The following is a 19,691-nucleotide window of genomic DNA, read 5'->3' as shown; positions in this document are numbered from 1 at the left end:
AGCCATTCTGGCGAGTGTCAGGTGATAACACACTGTAGTTGTGATTTGCATTTCCCTGATGATGAGTGATGTTGAGCATCTTTTTATGTGTCTGTTGGCTATCTGGATGTCTTCTTTGGAAAAATGTCTCTTCATGTCTTCTACCCATTCTTAATTGGATTATTTGGTTTTTGGGTATTGGGTTTTATCAGTTCTTTATGTATTTTGGATACTAAGCCTTTATCAGATGTGTCATTTGAAAATATCTTCTATTCAGTAGGCTGCCTTTTAGTCTTGTTGATTGTTTCCTTCATTGTGCAGCAGCTTTTTATTTTGATGTAATCCCAGTAGTTCATTTTTGCCTCTATTTCCCTTGCCTCAGGAGTTACATGTAGAAAAATGTTGCATTGGCTGATGTCAGAGAAATTACTGCCTGTGCCCTCTTTAAGGATTTTTTTTTTCTTTAAGGATTTTTATGGTTTCAGGTCTCACATTTAGGTCTTTAATCCATTTTGAGTCTATTTTTGTAGATGGTGAAAGAAAGTGGTCCAGTTTCATTCTTTTGCATGTGGCTGTCCAGTTTTCCCAGCACCATTTGTTGAAGAGACTTTTTCCCATTGTATATTTATTAATTGACCATATAATTGTGGTTTATTTCTGCGCTTTCTGTTCTGTTCCATTGATCTGTGTGTCTATTTTTATGCCAGTACCATACTGTTTTAATTACTACCACTTTGTAATATAACTTGAAATCTGGAATTGCGGGGCGCCTGGGTGGCTCAGTCGGTTAAACGGCCGACTTCGGCTCAGGTCATGATCTCACGGTCCGTGGGTTCGAGCCCCGCGTCGGGCTCTGTGCTGACAGCTCAGAGCCTGGAGCCTGTTTCAGATTCTGTGTCTCCCTCTCTCTCTGCCCCTCCCCTGTTCATGCTCTGTCTCTCTCTGTCTCAAAAATAAATAAACGTTAAAAAAAAAAAAATCAAAAAAAAAAAAGAAATCTGGAATTGTGACACCTGCAATTTTGTTTTTCTTTTTCAAGATTGCTTTGGCTATTTGGGGTCTTTTCTGGTTCCATATAAATTTTAGGATTGTTCTAATTCTGTGAAAAATGCTGGTATTATTTTGATTTAGGGATTTCATTAAATATGTAGATTGCTTGGGTAGTATAGACATTTTAACAATATCTGTTATTCTAACCTGTGAGTGTGAAATGTTTTCCCATTTCTTTGCGTTGTCATGAATTTCTTTCATTAGTATTTTATGGTTTTCAGGGTACAGATCTTTCACCTCTTTGGTTAGGTTTATTACTAGATATCTTACTATTTTTGGTGTGGTTGTAAATGGGATTGTTTTCTTACTTTCAGTTTCTGCTGTTTCATTATTAGTGTATAAGAATGCAACAGATTTCTATACATTGATTTTGTATCCTGCAACTTTACTGAATTCATTCTTTTTCTTAGTTCTAATCTTTTTTTGATGGGGTCTTTCTACATATGGTATCATGTCATCTGTATATGGTTAAAGTTTTATTTCATCTTTACCAAATTGGATATCTTTAATTTCTTTTTGTTGTCTGATTGCTGTGGCTAGGATTTCAGTATCATGTTGAATAAAAGTGGTGAGGGTAGACATGCTTGTATTATTCCTGACATTAAGGGAAAAGCTTTCAGTTTTTCACCATTGAGTATGATGTTTACTATGGGATTTTCATATAAGGGCTTTATTATGTTGAAGTATGTTCCCTCTAGGCCTACTTTGCAGAGGATTTTTATCATGAATGGCTGTTGCACTTTGTCAAATGCTTTTTCTGCATCTATTGAAATGATCCTATGGTTTTTATCCTCTTTTATCCAAATAAATGTTTTTTAAAATTTGATTAAACATTGTTTCTTTACCAGCACCCTGATATTCTTTTTTTTTTTTTTTTAAGTTTATTTATTTCTTTTGAGAGAGAGAGACCACACAAACAGGGGAGGGGCAGAGAGAGAGAGAGAGGGAGACACAGAATCTCAGAGTCTCTGCACTGTGAGCGCAGAGCTGGATGCGGAGCTCAAACTTAGGAACTCTGAGGTCATGACCTGAACTGAGATCAAGAGTCAGATGCTTAACTGACTGAGCCACCCAGGTGCCTCCTGGTATTCCTTACCCACTATGATTTTAGCACTCATTTCTAATGTGTGGGTTTTTCCCTCACACCACCAAGCAATTCTCAGACACCAGATGGGTGTGCTACAATTCAATTCAATTCTGACACCATCTAGTCAAGATATCATCAGATTCCACAGGTTAAGTACGAGCTGAGTCCTCTAAGACTGCTCTCCACTTCCAATGCCAATTGGAAGTCTAGCTTGTTATCTTTGCTTCTGACCAACTGGCTGTAAATCAGAGATCCCCCCGACCCACTCCTTGGCTTTGATTGATTTGCTAGAGTAGCTCATAGAACTCAGGAAACTAGTTTACTCAGTAGATTACTGGTTTATTACAGAGGCTATTAAAGGATACAAATCAATAGCCAGATGAAGAGATGCATAGGGTGAGGTTCTATTCTCACAAAGTTGCTTCTCTCCTTGTGAAGTTTAGGGCCTGGCATGGTGGCTTAGGTTTTTGTGGAGGTTTCATTACATAGGCACAATTGATTAAATCTTTGGCCGTTTGCAGTTAATTCAACCTCCAGTCGTGGAGGTTTCCCCTTCCTGGAACCAAAAGGTGGGACTGCAAGTTTCAACCCTCTATTTATGGTTGATTCCCTGGCCACCAGCCCCCCATCCTTAGGTGCTTTCTGAAAATCACCTCATTAACATAAACTCTGGTGTGTTGTGAATATCAAGACACTTTTATCACTCTTATCACTTAGGAAATGCTAAGGGTTTTAGGATATCTGTGCTAGAAACAGGACAAAGACCAAATATATGTTTCTTATTATGAATCACAATATCACAAGCACATATGGTCCATCGTCCCCTTTGGAGACTTCTGTTCATGATGGTTTTAGAGACAGGGAGCTCAAAGAAGAATGTTCTAGGGCTGGCAAACACATTTTAACCTCCTCTTTAAATTTTTTTTTAAATGTTTATTTTAGAGAGAGAGAGATAGAGTACGAGCAGCAGGGGGCAGAGAGAGAGAGAGAGAGAGGGAGAAACAGAATCGGAAGCAGGATCCAGTCTCTGAGCTGTCAGCACAGAGCCCGATGTGGGGCTTGAACCCACGAACCTTGAGATCATGACCTGAGCCGAAGTCAGACGCTTATCCAACTGAGCCACCCAGGCGCCCCTTAACCTCCCCTTTAAAATTTTTATCCTAAATATTCAGGCCCTGTGCTAATTAACTGTTATTGAAAAAAGAAAGTATTATACCTATTATTAAGCATAACACAATGGTAGTGGGATTGGTCATTGAATATCATTTTAGAAGTAAGTTTTATAGGAACAACAACAAAAGCCACTCTTGAACCAAATGTTACTAAAAAGGCTTCTTACTGGAGAAAGAAATAGCAATCGTTTATCAATGTGGTTTTTTTTTTGCAACTTTATTGAGGTATATTTGAAGACAGCAAACTCAGTATTTAAAGTGTACAATTTGATCGGTTTTAACATGTATATACATTATATATTGTATATACACCACTTAATACGTATAGACCATAAAACCATCACCACAGTTAAGGTAGCAAACATTGCCATCACTCTCAAAAGTTTCCTGGTGCCCCTTTGCAATCCCCGCCCCCCCCCCCCCACTCAATCTGCAGACAACCACTAGTCTGCTTTCTGTCACCGTAGATTATTCAACCTGATTTTTTCAAAATATATGTACTAAAATTTAAATTTGAGTAAAATTAGAAATCGAATTTTGTGTTTTTTCTTTAGGAGCAAAGATGTGAAATGCTACATAATATAATAAAAAATAAACTGGGCTCTGATGTAAACAAATTCACTAATCTTGACCTGCATTGTATAGCTAAACGAACTGAAGGGTTTGTGGCTAGAGATTTTACAATGCTTGTGGATCGAGCCATACATTTTCATCTCTCTCACCAGAGCATATCCACCAGAGAAGGTATGTGTTCTTATTCAAACCAAAATCTGAAATTGTTCCATTGCAGAGGAATGTTAACATCCATTAATGTAAGTATTAAATATATTCTATTTTAGTATACAAGCAGTTTAGTAGAAAATCGACATCTCCAGCTAAGATGGTAGCATATTTTGAAGATTCATACACAGATGTGACTACCAAAAGTTGTGTTTATTTTTAAACAGAATTAGTTTTAACAACATTGGACTTCCAAAAGGCTCTCCAAGGATTTCTTCCTGCATCTCTGCGAAATGTCAACTTGCATAAACCTAGGGACCTGGGCTGGGATAAAATTGGTGGATTACATGAAGTTCGGCAGATACTCATGGATACTATCCAGTTACCAGCCAAGGTAACTTTTAAAAAAAAAGAAAAAAGAAAAAAAGAAAAAATCAAGTATCCCAGAAGAATTACTGAATGGCTTTATGTGTTGACTTGCCTACTCTCAGTTTGATTAAAGAAAACTTTATTGAGTTATCAAATAAATGCCAGCACTATTTTTGGCACTCTAATGGATTTTTTAAAGTATTTGATAAAGTCCTTGTCTGTAAGAAACTTAGAAAGCTGGGATGATATTTACAGTAAATATATTTTGATGTGAATTTCACCATTCTTGTGTTTTGCTTGAATCATTCAGATTGTACTAAAGCAAGATGAACTGTCAGCTGGGATTTGAACAAAAATGGGTAGAAATAGGCTGAAAGAGTCATCTAGATCCACAGAACTGATGGAGTAAGCCAGATTTCCAGACTCTGGGTGTCAGTCCTGGAAAGATAGAGTTAGCAGGCAGCATAGACCAAGCAGGTGTCAGGATAAAGGGGGCAGAGGTAAATTGTTCAGAATCTAGGTGATAGTGCATTTGAACCACAAACCTGAGAAACGAGTATCATTGCATGAGATCAGGGATCCATGCAGAGAGATAAAGACATGGGTGAGTAAGGACCTCAGTTATATGTAACTAGATGGCAAGTCCTGGAAGTGTGGCCAGTGGGGCCTGGGACACATTGAGTGCAGCCCAGGACTGCAGGTTGAAGCCTGTCAGAGAGAATGCAGGCGTGGAATAACTTGCCAGCAGGATCATGGTGCCAAATGCTGAGTCTGGGCATTGGACACCAGATGCGCAGAGACTCTCTGCATGATGGCTGACTCTGGGGCCTCTTCAGATCAGAATGGAAGTAGAGACGGGGTTAGAATTTTGTCAGCAGGTGGAACTCAACAGGCATTCCTCACAGAGGAATCCAGGATATTGCTGACAGTAGCCTGATGCCTGGCTCGCCTGTTGACACAGTCTTCTTGCTCTTTGGTAATTTAGAAGCGTTCAGTCGTTTGCTCAGCATGGAGACTCTTGGGAGAGCTTACTGTTATCATTACACATACTTCTCTATTATTTTTCTTTCTTTGATGGAGTATATTTGAATATGCATAGTTATCATAACTTGCCCTGTGAACCATACAAGGGGAAGGCAATCTATTTGTTAAAAGGTTGTTTTTATTTTCTTAATGTACTTTTTATAATATTTTTAAAAGCCAGGAAAAAAACACAAAGAAGTTCTGATGCAGTTGTGCCCACTTTATGTAGAGTGTATTCCATGGTCCAGTTGGTAAAAAATCTGTGGTAATTCCTTTGAACTTAGGTACTGAGTAGGAATTTTATTTTCTGTCCTTATCCTGTTAATAAAGGTGGCAGTTACTAACAATCTGAATACTTTTTCTCTGTACATTGACTTGGGCTGCTCCTTATTTTTTTAGACTTAGCTCTTGATCATAGTTCTATATTTTTCAGTACCCAGAACTGTTTGCAAACTTGCCCATACGACAGAGAACGGGAGTACTGCTGTATGGTCCTCCTGGGACAGGAAAAACCTTACTAGCTGGAGTAGTTGCACGAGAGAGTGGAATGAATTTTATTAGTATCAAGGTATGTTTTGCTTTATCTTTTCTTCTTTTTTCTATCGAGGTAAATTTACATAACAAAGTTACGTGGTGTGTAATGCAATTACAGTGCTATGTAACCACCACGTCTCTCTCACTTCAAAACGTTTTCATCCTGTTCCCTGTCCCCCGAGCCCCTGACAGCCACTAATCTGCTGTCTATGGATTTTCCTGTTCTGGACATTTCATGCAAAAGGAGTCATGCAGCATGTCGTGTTTTGTCACCGGCTTCTTTTACTTAGTATGTTTTCAAGGTTTATCCAAGTGGTACTGTGTGTCAGTACTTAAGTTCTTTTTAAAACTGAGTGATAATTCATGGTGTGGGTATGTGAGTTTTTTATCCATTCATCATTGGGGGGTATTTGGGTTATTTCCACCTTTGGGCTCTTAGGAATAATGTTGCTGTAAACACTTGTGTACACATTTCTCTGTGGACATAGGTTTTCATTTCTCTTGAGTGTGTACCTAGCAGCGTAGTTGCTGGGACATGTGCTAATTCTGTGTGTGACTTTCTGAGGAACTGCCAGACTGTTTTTCCCAGTGACTGCATCATTTTCTATCCCCACTGGCAATGATGAGTGTACCTATTTCTCCATATCTTTGCCAACATCATTTATGTTTCTGGATTGTAGGTTAGTCTCATATTTGGAAAACGAGTAGCAGCTATCCATCTGTTAGTGAAAGCTGTGTGGGAAATTGGATAATGAGCCACTTCTTTTTTGTAGAGCTTATGATAGTCTTAAGGTAAACAATTATAAAATAGAATTATAAGTTCTTTAATATATAAATATATAAAATTTTATAAATATAATAAACTAGAATTATAAATTATATTAATATATATAAATATATAAATATAATAAGACATTATAAAATAGAATTATGTATAAATACTCAGATAAAAAAATCAAACTGTACCTGAAGGGAGGAGAAAACCTAGAAGACTAGGGGCTGGAGACCACATTGAGACAGGAAGCTGGGTTTTTATAGCTCTGTTCCTTGTTGGCTGTATTTCATCCTCACGTGGGCCACACTGTGCCTGAGTTTTCTCCAAAGGTGCATGTAGTAATTAAGGGACACAGTAGCATACAGCTTTGGGTAGTGCCTCAGGCTGCCACGGATGTGTCATTATGGTTTGAGGTCCAATATATTATTTGTACTGTTTCAGCAACCCCACAATATTGGTTTACCAAAGAGTGATTAGATTTCAAAGGAAAAGAATCATATTATATTGTAGCTTTATTCATAACTGATTGAGAAATCTGCAGTTGGGTTATGCCTACCCTCTTTTTTTTTTAATGTTTATTTTTGAGAGAGAGAGAGAGACAGCAGGAGGAGGGGGCGAAGCAGAGAGAGAAGGAGACACAGAATTCGAAGCAGGCTCCAGGCTCCTACCTGTCAGCACAGAGCCCGATGCTGGGCTAGAACCCACGAACCATGAGACCACCACCTGAGTTGGAGTCGGACACTTAACTGAGCCACCCAGGCGCCCCAGGCTGACCCTCTTTTTAATCACATGATTTTTTTTTTTTTTTTTTTTTTGTGATATGATTACATGGCTACTGGCTACCCTGGCAATAATGGAGAAACACTGTAACTAAAATTTCCCTACCTTCTTTTTCTGGATTCTGGAATAACTGTGATTATACATACTCCTCTTTTCTGCTTATGACTAAACTGTAGTTTCACTGTTAAAAAAATAATATTCAAGATGAAAGATATTGTATTTCAGATTGTTCCATTAGGGAGGACATTTTATCCCTTTTAGTAAACCTTCAAATCACAGTTTGGGATGAATTCTCAATGGAAAGGTTTCAGTGAAGAGAATTCTCTCTGGGTGGGTAAGAGTAGATCCTAGGAGACATGCATCAAAGACGGGGGCCATCCCTGACACCAGTATGTTGCCTTGTTCCTAATATTTTGCCTGGCTTCTTGTTCATCCTCTTTGGCTCTTGATTGACTAGGAAATCTAATTAAATGCTAGTATATTAATAGATATCTAGCTGGCTTAATATTAGAAAGTCCTTATTGTGGTCACATATCCTGATCAGTATTTGGTCTTTTGAGGTAATGATTTTTCACTGGAGCTCACGTTAGAGCCTATTTAGTTTTTTAAAAGATCCCAATTTAAGCAAAGTTTATCCTCATTATTAATTTTGTTAAATGGAGTAGTTTTGAAAGTTTTTCAGTTGACTTAGAAAAGATGATCTCTTCTGCACCTCTGTATAAATAGACTGGTTTCAGTAATTGAAGATGATTAAAATAATTCATGTCTCATTACATATTTTTTGTAGTCTCCAAAAATTTGAGATAGATGGAACATTTTCCCTTTTTAAACCATTTGTTACTAAACAAATAATTATTCAGTATTTATGCAACACTGTTTTTGGCACTGGGGATTCAGTAGTGAACAAACCCACCTTTTTGGAACATACATTTTACTGGCAGAGAGAAACAAGAAACAGACACATTCACTATATAATGTATTATCAGATGGGAGAAGGTTCTATGCAGGAAGACAAGCAGGATAAGATGGGGTCATCACACAGGGCCTTTCTGGGACTGTGGCCTTCTGTAGAGAGCAACACCATGAGATGGCTAGACAGAGGAGACACAAAGTGTGGAACTTGTGATGGGATATTTATTCTAGCCACACAATTTTTGAAATGTATTTAAGAGACATCTGTTTAATCATATTAAAATAATTTCCCATGAGGGTCCCCTAGGTGGCTCAGTCGGTTAAGCATCCGACTTCAGCTGAGGTCATGATCTCGCATTCGTGGGTTCAAGCCCTGTGTCAGGCTCTGTGCTGACAGCTCAGAGCCAGAGCCTGCTTCAGATTCTGTCTCCCTCTCTCTCTGCCCCTTGCCCGTTCACACTCTCTCTCTCTCAAAAATAAACATTTAAAAAAATAAAAATAAATTTTCCCATTAGTGCATTTGGACTAAGTCCTAAACAAAAATTATATTTTGTTTTCAAATAACTTTATCTCAGGTCTAATTTAATTTTATCTCCTAGGGGCCAGAGTTACTGAGCAAATACATTGGAGCAAGTGAACAAGCTGTTCGGGATATTTTTATTAGGTTGGTTCCCTCTGAATATTTTTTAAGTAATGGACACTATCATTTTTCAGTGCTTTTTGGTATTCACTTGTTTATTTTAGAGAACTGATGTTTAAAACTTTAATTTATGTGGATTCATAAGCTAGAGAATTCTCCAAATATCACTTAAAATATAACATCTTTTATATTAAATTCTGGAAGTTAGTATTATATTTACAATAGAAATATTCCTAAAATGCTATCTCAAAGCAATCTCAAAGTAGATTTTTATAGGAAACACATAATTACTCCAATTTAATTAAGTTGGCCAAATGCAATGTTAATTTGTAAAAGAGATAAAATAAAATTATTATGGCATTTATATAAAAGTACAGAAGCTAATATTTAAGGATTAAAGTAAGATTTTTAAATGCAAAAACTACTGTTTTATCCCAAAATTTCATTATAACATATGATCTGTAGTTAGGAGAATATAATGTCCTTATATTTTATAACTTTTTAAAATATTTATTTTAAGATAAGTCTCAAACCATGAGATGATGACCTGAGCCAAAAAGTCAGACACTTAACCTACTGAGCCACCCAGGTGCTTCAAGTTCATAATTTTCTAAAATATTTATTTTAAAATAAGTCTCGAACCACGAGATCATGACCTGAGCCAAAGTCAGACACTTAACAAACTGAGCCACCCAGGTGCCCCAAGTTTACTTATTTTGAGAGAGAGAGAGAGAGAGAGAGAGAGAGAGAGAGAGAGAGAGAGAATATGAATGAATCTCAGGCAGGCTCCATGCTGTCAATGGGGCCTGATATGGGGCTCAGTCTCATGAACCATGAGATCATGACCTGAGCTGAAATTGAGAGTTGGACATTTAACCCACTGAACCACCCAGGTGCCGCCGCATATACATTTTAACTAAAATGAACTCTTTGGCGGCACCTGGGTGGCTCAGTCGGTTAAATGTCTGCCTCTTGATTTCAGCTCAGGTCATGAGTCATGAGATTGAGCCCTGTGTCAGGCTTTGCTTTGAGTGTGGAGCCTGTTTAAAATTATCTCTCATCCTCTCTCTCTCTGCCCCTTCCCCACTCACTCTGTGTCTCTCTGTCTCTAAAATAAATAAATAAATAAATAAATAAATAAATAGTAATAAAATAAATAAAATGAACTCTTATACATCCACCACCCAATTTAAGAACATTAACAGGAAAGCATTATTAGAGATAAAGGCAGTCGTCACCATATGGTGACAAAAGATTCAGTTTACCAGGAGGATATTACAGTTCTAAAATTGTATCCAATACCCTAGCTTCAAACTATTTAATAAAGGCAAAAATTGATAGAATTGCAAGGAGAAATTGACAAATCCACCTTCATAGAAGACTTTCACATAGTTCTTAGTAAGTAGTTAGATTGAGGTTTAAGAAAAACCAACAAAACAGTAAAACTTCAGAAGATTTAAACATCATATTCAAGATCTAAGCATATTTAGAACACATACCCAACAACTGGAGAATACATTCTTTTTAAGCACACTCGGATATTTTTGAAAATTGGCCACATGGGTGGCCAACTGTAGTAAGTTTCAAAGAAACAGTATCATACAGTCTATTTTTTGAAAACACAAGTTAAAATAAATAACAAAAAGGTAATCCCCTCATGTACTTTTAGATTCTTAAAAATAAAACTCTTCTAAATAATTCATGGGTTAAAGAAGAGATTATAATGGAAAATCCTGGGCACTAAATAATAATGAAAATGCTACTAAAATTGTGAGATGCTGCAAAATTTATTTCAAGGAAAATTTATAGCCTTAATTTTTTAGGGGAAAAAAGTTAAAAATCACTATGTATCTATCTCATGAAATTAGGAAAATATAAGCTAAAAAAAATAAGTAAAAAGGAAATAATAAGAGCAAAAACTAATGAAATAGAAAACATTTCAGTGGAGAAGTTCATAAGCCCAGATATTTTTGACAGCCTAGTACAATTGATAGATCTCCAGCAGGACTGATAAGCAAGCATGAATTAATAGTATTAGTGATAAAAAAGGGGACATGACTAAAGTTATACCAGAAATGTAAAAGATAGTAAGGGAATATTATGGAATAATATTACAAACTTTATGCTGTTAATACATTTAAGACTTGGGTGACATAGACAAAAACATAATTGACCAAAATCAAGCAAAGAAGAAACAAAATCTGAAAAATCCTGTAACTATAGAAAACAATTGAGTCACTAGTTAAAAATCTTTACCCAAATCAAACATGTTTTCTGAGAGTAAACTTTCAAGGAACAGGTAATTCCAATCTACTTATTGGCCCTGGGAGATTTATGTTATGTGCCAGTATTTCATGAGATATGTATTGGGTTTTTTTCATTCAGCCTGACAGGCTCTATAGAGAGCAAACTGAGGGTTGGTGGAGGGAGGAGGGGTGGGGATTGGCTAAATGGGTGATAGGTATTAAGGAAGGCACATGGGATGAGCACTGGGTGTTATACATAAATGGTGAATCACTAAGTTCTACTGAAATCAATTTTACCATATAGGTTAACTAACTAGAATTTAAAAACTTGAAATTAAAAAATCAGCACAACAAGTATTCTGTATGGGTATTCTGTATGGGTGATTCTTCAGACATCTAGTTCACCCTGTTACCAGGTATGGAATTTGTTTTTCATTAAAACAAAATTTAGTTAATAAATTAAAAGCCAAGTTCAAATTAGGAAAAGATATAATATATGTAACTAAAATATATTTTATAGAGATCTCCTATAAAAATATGTGAAAATAATGAGCTTGTCAAATTTTAAAATAATGAGCTTGACAAAAGACGTGGGTCAGTATTTCACAAAAGAAGTAAAGGTGGCCAATAAGCATATAAGAAATGCTTACTTACAATAAGAATCAAAGAAACATTTCACTTATTGAATAAGACTCTAGTTTTTGGTTTAGTCCCTGTCTAGAAGGTATGAGTCTTAGGCATACATCTTGACTTATTTATTGAAAACAAGTTTACATATGCTTTTTATTCTTTAAGGATTTGTTAAGAAGATTTAAATAAATACACAGATACATATATGTCTATCTGTATACAGATACATATATGTACCTACATATATATATATATATATATACATACAATTACTTTACAAACACCGAAGCCCTATTCAAATATGAAATACTGTTTTTCCCAGAGCACAGGCAGCCAAGCCCTGCATTCTTTTCTTTGATGAATTTGAATCCATTGCCCCTCGACGAGGCCATGATAATACAGGAGTTACAGATCGTGTGGTTAACCAGCTGCTGACTCAGTTGGATGGGGTGGAAGGCTTACAGGGTAAGAACTGCAAATACAGAAATATCTTATTGTAACAGATTTCACCAGGACTTAGTAAAGAATTTTTTTTTCCCCCAGGTGTTTATGTATTGGCTGCTACTAGTCGCCCTGACTTGATTGACCCTGCCCTGCTTAGGCCTGGCCGACTCGATAAATGTGTATACTGTCCTCCTCCTGATCAGGTGACAGTTTCATACTTTGAGTCCAAAACTAACAAATGCCACACTCTTTCCTTATGAACTTCTTCCTGGTAACAGCAGTTGTCCTTAGAAGACCAGCTTTAGGCAAGGCCTTTGCCATGATTTGCTCATGGCATGGAAGGATTCTGAATTAGATGGAAAGCCCAGCCATTTCCATGCAAGACTGAAAACTTTGTAGTCTTTCAGTGTTAGCAGGTTGGGAAAAAAGGAAAGAAACCTAAAGTATGTATGTCCACATGCCCTGTGCTCAAAGATCACAGGCCTCATTATCCTGGCAAGACTCTGAGAATCAAGCGTACGACTAGTGTGCATTAAGCAGGTTACACAGAGATGAGGTTTTAACTGTTTCTGGTCTGTGTTGTTCCAGCTCTTGTCCTCAGATTTAGAAACCGATGAATAAATGAGGGAAAGAGCAAATAGACAAATGAATTGTCGAAGGTATAAAATATCTAAATATGTCATTTGTAGCTATTACTTGGATGTTTTCTTTTGAAACACTTTCTGGGCACATTTGTTGAAATCTAGAAAATAAGCACCAAGAAATGATTTACACTGAATGGTTAAGAATGTCGATTTTCATTCACTTTCCTATGTCTCTTCTGTTAGGGAGAAAGTTCATCTATCCTCCACAGAGGATACATAGTAGATTGGTGGTACATTTTTCAATTTGTAAAAGCTCATTAGAGATAGTTAATTTGTAAAAACAAAAACATAAAATACACAGTTTAATATTTAATTTTGTTTTATTTGTTAAGTCAATTAGTTTTTCTCCCTTCAGGTGTCACGTCTTGAAATTTTAAATGTTCTCAGTGACTCTCTACCTCTGGCAGATGATGTGGACCTTCAGCACGTGGCATCAGTAACCGACTCCTTCACGGGAGCTGACCTGAAAGCTCTACTGTACAATGCCCAGTTAGAGGCCTTACAGGGAAGGCTGCTGTTCTGTGGGCTCCAAGTAAGTTATAGGAGATCATTGCTGTGGTGTTTTAAGAGGAAGAAGAGCAGATCACGGTTAAAATTCCAACCTTAAAAAAATCCTATTTTTTAACAACTTTAGTAAAACTGTATAGAAATTTACCTGTAGTCAAATGTTCCATAGTTGGAATATTGGCTCTGCAGAGAACTTGTAATTATGAAGTATTTAAGTGTCTGTTTCTTTAATGTTACCTTACTACTGATAAAATATGTTGGGGAATGGAAGGATATTATTTAAATTGGGACATCATGAATGAGAGAATAGGAACAGAAATATATTGAGATTTTTAGTTAGTTTTACACTTAAGAAAAAAAAAATCAGAGTATTTATTTTGAAGCTCAAATAGTCCCAGATCTGGCCCATAGGAGCTGCTTTTAGATGGCCTCTGTGTCCTTTTGATTTGTCCTCTTCATTCTTTGATCATGTACTTTCTTCCTGATACAACAAGGTATTCTAGCTGTATTTTGTACTTTCTGTACCCCAGACCTAACATCAGTCTTTTCCTCTAAGGATAGTATTTTTACAGCAGATAATTTGACCTCTGCTACATTATGGACTTTACTGCATAGTTTCTAGGAAGGGTTTTCTTGTGTACTCCTCTCCCCTATGTTTTGTTGGAGATTCTTGCAGGGCCTAAAGTTCCTAAATCAGATATTACCAAGTTTTTGCTATTTATTTTGGCAAGTCACTGAACTTCTCCACCCTCTTCACTAACAGAAAACATGTTCATGTATAAAGCACTCTGTAATGACAAAGCACTGCATGACGTGGTTGACTCATCATTTCACAGTTGAAAGATTCATACAAATAAAATTCAGAGGTATGAATCCTAGCTTTGTTAGAGTTCTTGGGGAGATGGTTGGTAAATTATGTACACATTCCGTCTTATTTTAATAATTAAATTTTATTATGTGCCTCAACCGTTAGAAAAGTAGTAAGAGCCAAAGTTTGGCTCAATGCATGTTTCCTGAATGCTGGTTGTTTTCTTTCTGTAAGCGTCAGACACCCTGATCATGTGCTGTCTGCTGGTAAGGATTCGTTACATAATCAGGCAGCCTACTTAGTCTGCCACTGAGTCATATTAATAGTGGCTCAAACAGCATTTGCACAGAAGAAACATAGTTGGTGCCTGGCTCTCAGAACTGTTGTATTCTGGGTGTGGGAGAGCTGTAACACCTTTGCCATTCGTGCCATACGTACTGGTCTGTGGGGATCATAGAGGACAAGAACCTCACCAAAAAAATAAGAGCTTTTTTGGAAAATGCCTCTGGTTTTCCTTATACTGGTCTGTTAAAATGCTATCTGTGTTGCTAATTTCAGAGTCATAGATTATTTAGATTTTTACAACTGTTGTCCTTTTGTGTGTTTTAGGATGGAAGTTCCAGCTCTGATAGTGACCTAAGTCTGTCTTCAATGGTTTTTCTCAACCACAGCAGCGGCTCCGATGATTCAGCTGGAGATGGGGAGTGTGGCTTGGAGCAGTCCCTGGTTTCTCTAGAGTTGTCTGAGATGCTTCCAGATGAATCAAAATTCAATATGTACCGGCTCTACTTTGGAAGCTCCTACGAATCAGAACTCGGGAACGGAACATCTTCTGATCTGGTATCGTGTTCAGTCGCCATTGTACGGTTCTGATGCGTAAAGCCATAGTGTGTCCAGTTGGACAGTGACTTACCCCCTAACTGGCCCCACATGTACTTTCTGGTCGGTTGGTTCTTCAGTGAAGTAGTCTTGTTTTCCCTTACTCACACTGATGAGTCATCTCATTCCTTGTTAAGAGCTGTGAAATGTAGCTGGCAACAAAGAGGGAGCCAAAGTAGCCACTGGTCGTGAGGACCCTTTGGTTCCTCACAGGTTTATTATCTCCTTCATTAGTTGTTTTAAAACATCTTTAGTCGCAGATCCATTTTACATTAAACTCTATTATCATTAAGATAATTGAAGATGAGAAATTTGATGTAACGTTGCAACAAAGAAAATGTGGGTGATATCCTTGCTTTTCTAAATTAAAATAGCATTTCACACATGTCCGCAAATTATTTACTGTGGTTCACTATTACTTTATTGGTACAAGTAACAGTTATATTTTTGTTTTTTGTACATCTGCTTTAATCTAAAAATGAACTATTTTGGGGCGCCTGGGTGGCCCAGTCGGTTAAGCATCCGTGATTTCAGCTCAGGTCATGATCTCATGGTTTCATGAGTTCAAGCCCAGGGTCAAGCTCTGCGCTGAGTGTGGGGCCTGCTTGGGATTTTCTCTCTCTCTCTGCCCATCTCTCCAGCTTGTGCTCTCTCTAGAAAAAAGTAAAAGTAAACCATTTTTATTTCAAAAAATAGTAAGCTGTTGTTTTTGGTGTTTTATTTCTAGTCTTTAATTCTGTTTTCTGTTTCTTAACTTCTGTACTATGTTCTCCAACCTTATACTAGAATTAACTCTATTTGCTGAAACTGAGAATAAGGCACATTTGGAATCTGTCGCTAGGACATTAGTGTGGTGAATTTAATAAAAAAGCATTAAAACAATTTTTTGTGTTATGGCAGTTTTCACTTTATGATGGTTCAACAACATGTAGAAGATAAACATATTTTGAACTTGCTTATTAATTCCAGTTAATTCAAATGTAAGCTTGTCCATGTTAAGGTTTTACTGCTTAAAATGTTTAAATTTAGCCTTGGTAAATATATACTTCTTTTCTCCCTCTCTTTTCCTCCTTTCTCCTTCCCCTTCTCTCCTTCCTACACTTAACCTTGCAGAGCTCACAGTGCCTGTCTGCACCAAGCTCCATGACACAGGACTTTTCTGGAGTCCCTGGGAAAGATCAGTCGTTTTCACGACCTCCAGTGTTCAGAACATCCTCACAAGAGGGTTCCCAAGAACTTACACAGGAACAAAGAGATCAGCTACGGGCAGATATCAGTGTCATCAAAGGCAGATACCGGAGCCAAAGTGGAGTATGGCTTTTCTCCCCCCATCCCCATGAAAATTGTAAAAACTGTAAAAACTGTTTTTCCTTTTTTGATGTGTGTTTTGGTTAGTAAATGAGCTCTATTTATAAAGAAGGGACTGAAACACATTGACCATTTGATTATATGCATCCTGCTTTCAAACAATTTTTAATCTTATGAGAAAGAGAATGTTTGGTCTCCTAAAAAAAACCTGATGGAAAGAAACAACACACGGGCTGCTACTTTTTCCACCACAGCCCTAGGTTAACTTTGTCTCCTTTTCTGTTTAAGGAGGATGACTCCCTTAACCAACCAGGACCAGTCAAAACCAGTTTGGCTATTAGCCAGTCGCATTTAATGGCCGCCCTCAGTCACACAAGGCCATCCATTAGCGAAGACGACTGGAAGAATTTTGCTGAACTGTAAGTAACTGATTCTCCTTCAGAAGTACAGATATTATAGGGTGACAGTTCTTCACTTAAACTTTTGAAGTTACTTATAGTGAATATATAAAAGGCCACTTCAAGCCAATAGCTATGCATTTAAATACCCCAAAACTTAGAGAGTACTGAAGTAAAAAATGAATTTTCATTAACTGGTTCACTTGATTATATTTGAATTATTTATAATGAACTGATTTCATTTTTGAATCTTTGAATAAAAGGAAAATTAAAATCTCAAAATGATTCCAATATAGTTTGTAAAAATTGTTCTGAAAAATATACCTGTTTTGCTTTCTTTAAATGCATTCGCATTTATTCCCTTGTGGACTGTGGCCAACACACATTTAGGTTTACAGGCTTCTTGCAGTTGTCTGTGGGCACCTTAGAAGTTGGAGACCCATAGATTGGGGACCATTCACGTTAACGATTTCACTTAATTCAGTGCAAGAAAGGTTTATTCCTGGTTCTAGAAGTTACAACTCTTTGTTTAATTTTGTAGTAGTTGGGGTGGGCATGTGTGGGTACACTGTAAAGGCAGAAAGATTTTCCCTTCTTCCCTTCTTGTTCTTTGGCTGGTCTGTTAATTAACTGACCTAAGACAGTAACAGGAGAAAAATAACTTCATACATACAGGAGCTCCATTAAAATAGATATGCCATCCTGAACTAAAGAAAGAGGTTAGGGGCCTGGGGCTTCAAAGGGGAGGCAGGAATTCACAGAAGGTGAAAAGAGCAGATGTTTGCCCTGATGTCAGTCTTGCAGATTAAAAAGTCTTCTCTGGTAATAGGAAACTAAACTCATCAGGCAGGTAAGGGAGGGAAAAAGCTTTTCCTGAATCTGCTGGGTCTTGATCTCCTTCAGCTCAAAATAGTCTACATGCCAGAGTGGCACCTCTGCTCCGCCTCAACATGTATAAGTAATATGTGCTTACTGTAGAAAAATCAGAAAATAAAGAATAAGAAAACAAATTTCCCTTAATCCCACCCCTCCCAAAGTATACATTTGTATGGTTTTTTTTTCTTCACTAAAACACTCTGCACGTATTGCCATGTAGCAGGCCCGCTTTCATCCATCTTGAACATTCTTTCACATTTTAAATGTTACTGCTTGGTTTTTAATGCCATTTTATAGTATGGCTAGGCCACAATTTCCAATATTTGGATATTTAAGTTGCTTCCGGATTTTCCCTATTACACTAATATGATAAAGAACTTCCTTAGAGCCGAATGTTTGCACATATCCTCCATTATCTGAGTTTGAGGTGGAATTGTTGGAGCATAGGATACATTTTGTTTTTATGGCGTTTGAGATCAGTTGCCTTCTAGAAACACTGTACAGCCCAATACATGGAAAGGGCCAGTTTCACCACAACCCTCACTAACATTGGGCATAATGTCTTTCTAAACTTGGCCAGTGTGACTGGAAAAAAATCTAACAATTTACATGCCTTTGATTAAAACAGTAGGGTTTTTTTCATGTCACTGCCATGTGCATTTTATCTTTTCTAACTTGTGTCTTTATCCCTTTTGCTACTTTTTTGATTGGAATGTTTAACTTTAGAAAATTTAAGAACTATAATTTGTTAGGTTTTCTTCCCCCAGTTATTTCCCTTTTGTTTCTTAAAATATAATCTGTTTGCAAACAATTCCTTGTCTTTTGTAATTTAGAATTTACATGTATTAAATATTATCTCTTTTTAAGGTATGAAAGCTTCCAAAATCCAAAGAAAAGAAAGAATCAAAGTGGAACAATGTTTCGACCTGGACAGAAAGTAACTCTAGCATAAAACATACTTTTGACTTTGTTTTTGCTGGCTTGTTCCTATGTTGTGACAGTAAAAATGGGGTCTGTAAATTTCTTTTTAACAAATTAGGTTAATCTATAAAATCACAGATTGGCAAACCTGTGGTTATGTCATAATCAGGATTACTTGAGATTAATTCTGTAGAATAAATTGGGATATTTATAACGATTATCTTATTTCCTATAAATCTAAATTAAATCCTTAGTGAAAAAATATTGTCTTAATGGTGTAACTAATTATTTTCTCATCTGAGGAAAATACATTTCTTAGAACTCACATATTCAACATCTTCCTTGTGTTTGACAAATCTTATACTTAGCACCTTTGACCATTTGAAAATGTCCTATTATTTACTGATCTAATGCTCTGTTCTTCTATCAGAACATGTAGACTCTACATACAATTCCAAATAAATTCAGTTATTCCCACCACCAGAAATGAGATCATATCCCCTTAATATACTACATCTAGTTCCAAGGCCAAGATCTTAAATGAGGTCCATTCTCCCCCGATCCATCATGACTTTGTCTGGATGTTCTCTGATCTGTGAACTAGATGTAAACTGAGCCACCATCAACACAAACTGTGTATAGTAATGCAGTAGGAGAAAGGAAAAGGGAGAAAGTTAGGTGAAGTATATAAATAAATACATGATATGGCAAAGAGGGGTTGCCTGTGTGTTTCTGTCCATCGAGCATCTGACTCTGGACTTCACCTCAGGTTGTGATCTCACGGTTTGTGAGATCAAGCCCCATATCGGGCTCTGCACTGGTAGTGTAGAGCCTGCTTGGGATTCTCTCTCTCCTCTCTGACCCTCTCCCCTCCCAATAAATAAGTAAACATTTAAAAAAGAAAGAGAGAGAGAAAGAAAGAAACAGCAAAGAAAAATGTACAGGCAGCAACTATTGCCCTTTCTACAATTAATCATGAGGTCATGGTT

At 36.9% G+C, this 19,691-nt stretch overlaps 1 protein-coding gene across 3 annotated transcripts in view; it reads left to right on the top strand.

Moving 5' to 3' along the window:
* Positions 1–19,414, top strand: part of PEX1 (peroxisomal biogenesis factor 1) — a 47,363-nt gene extending 27,949 nt beyond the window's left edge. The window contains exons 14-24 of one of the 3 annotated variants that reach the window (XM_023250341.2): positions 3,843–4,032; positions 4,236–4,402; positions 5,834–5,968; positions 9,001–9,065; positions 12,240–12,382; positions 12,461–12,564; positions 13,361–13,537; positions 14,930–15,160; positions 16,313–16,510; positions 16,796–16,926; positions 18,649–19,414. In XM_023250341.2, coding sequence (XP_023106109.2) covers positions 3,843–4,032; positions 4,236–4,402; positions 5,834–5,968; positions 9,001–9,065; positions 12,240–12,382; positions 12,461–12,564; positions 13,361–13,537; positions 14,930–15,160; positions 16,313–16,510; positions 16,796–16,926; positions 18,649–18,733 — 1,626 coding nt within the window. In that variant the 3' untranslated portion in view covers positions 18,734–19,414. Of the gene's footprint in view, positions 1–3,842; positions 4,033–4,235; positions 4,403–5,833; positions 5,969–9,000; positions 9,066–12,239; positions 12,383–12,460; positions 12,565–13,360; positions 13,538–14,929; positions 15,161–16,312; positions 16,511–16,795; positions 16,927–18,648 lie in introns of those variants that run through there. The other 2 variants (XM_023250342.2, XM_023250343.2) reach the window with 2 other exon arrangements.
* Positions 19,415–19,691: the final 277 nt, after the last annotated feature.

Source organism: Felis catus, chromosome A2 (assembly GCF_018350175.1).
Source record: "Felis catus isolate Fca126 chromosome A2, F.catus_Fca126_mat1.0, whole genome shotgun sequence".
NCBI lineage: Eukaryota > Metazoa > Chordata > Mammalia > Carnivora > Felidae > Felis > Felis catus.
This window is presented reverse-complemented; position numbering and strand designations above follow the sequence as displayed.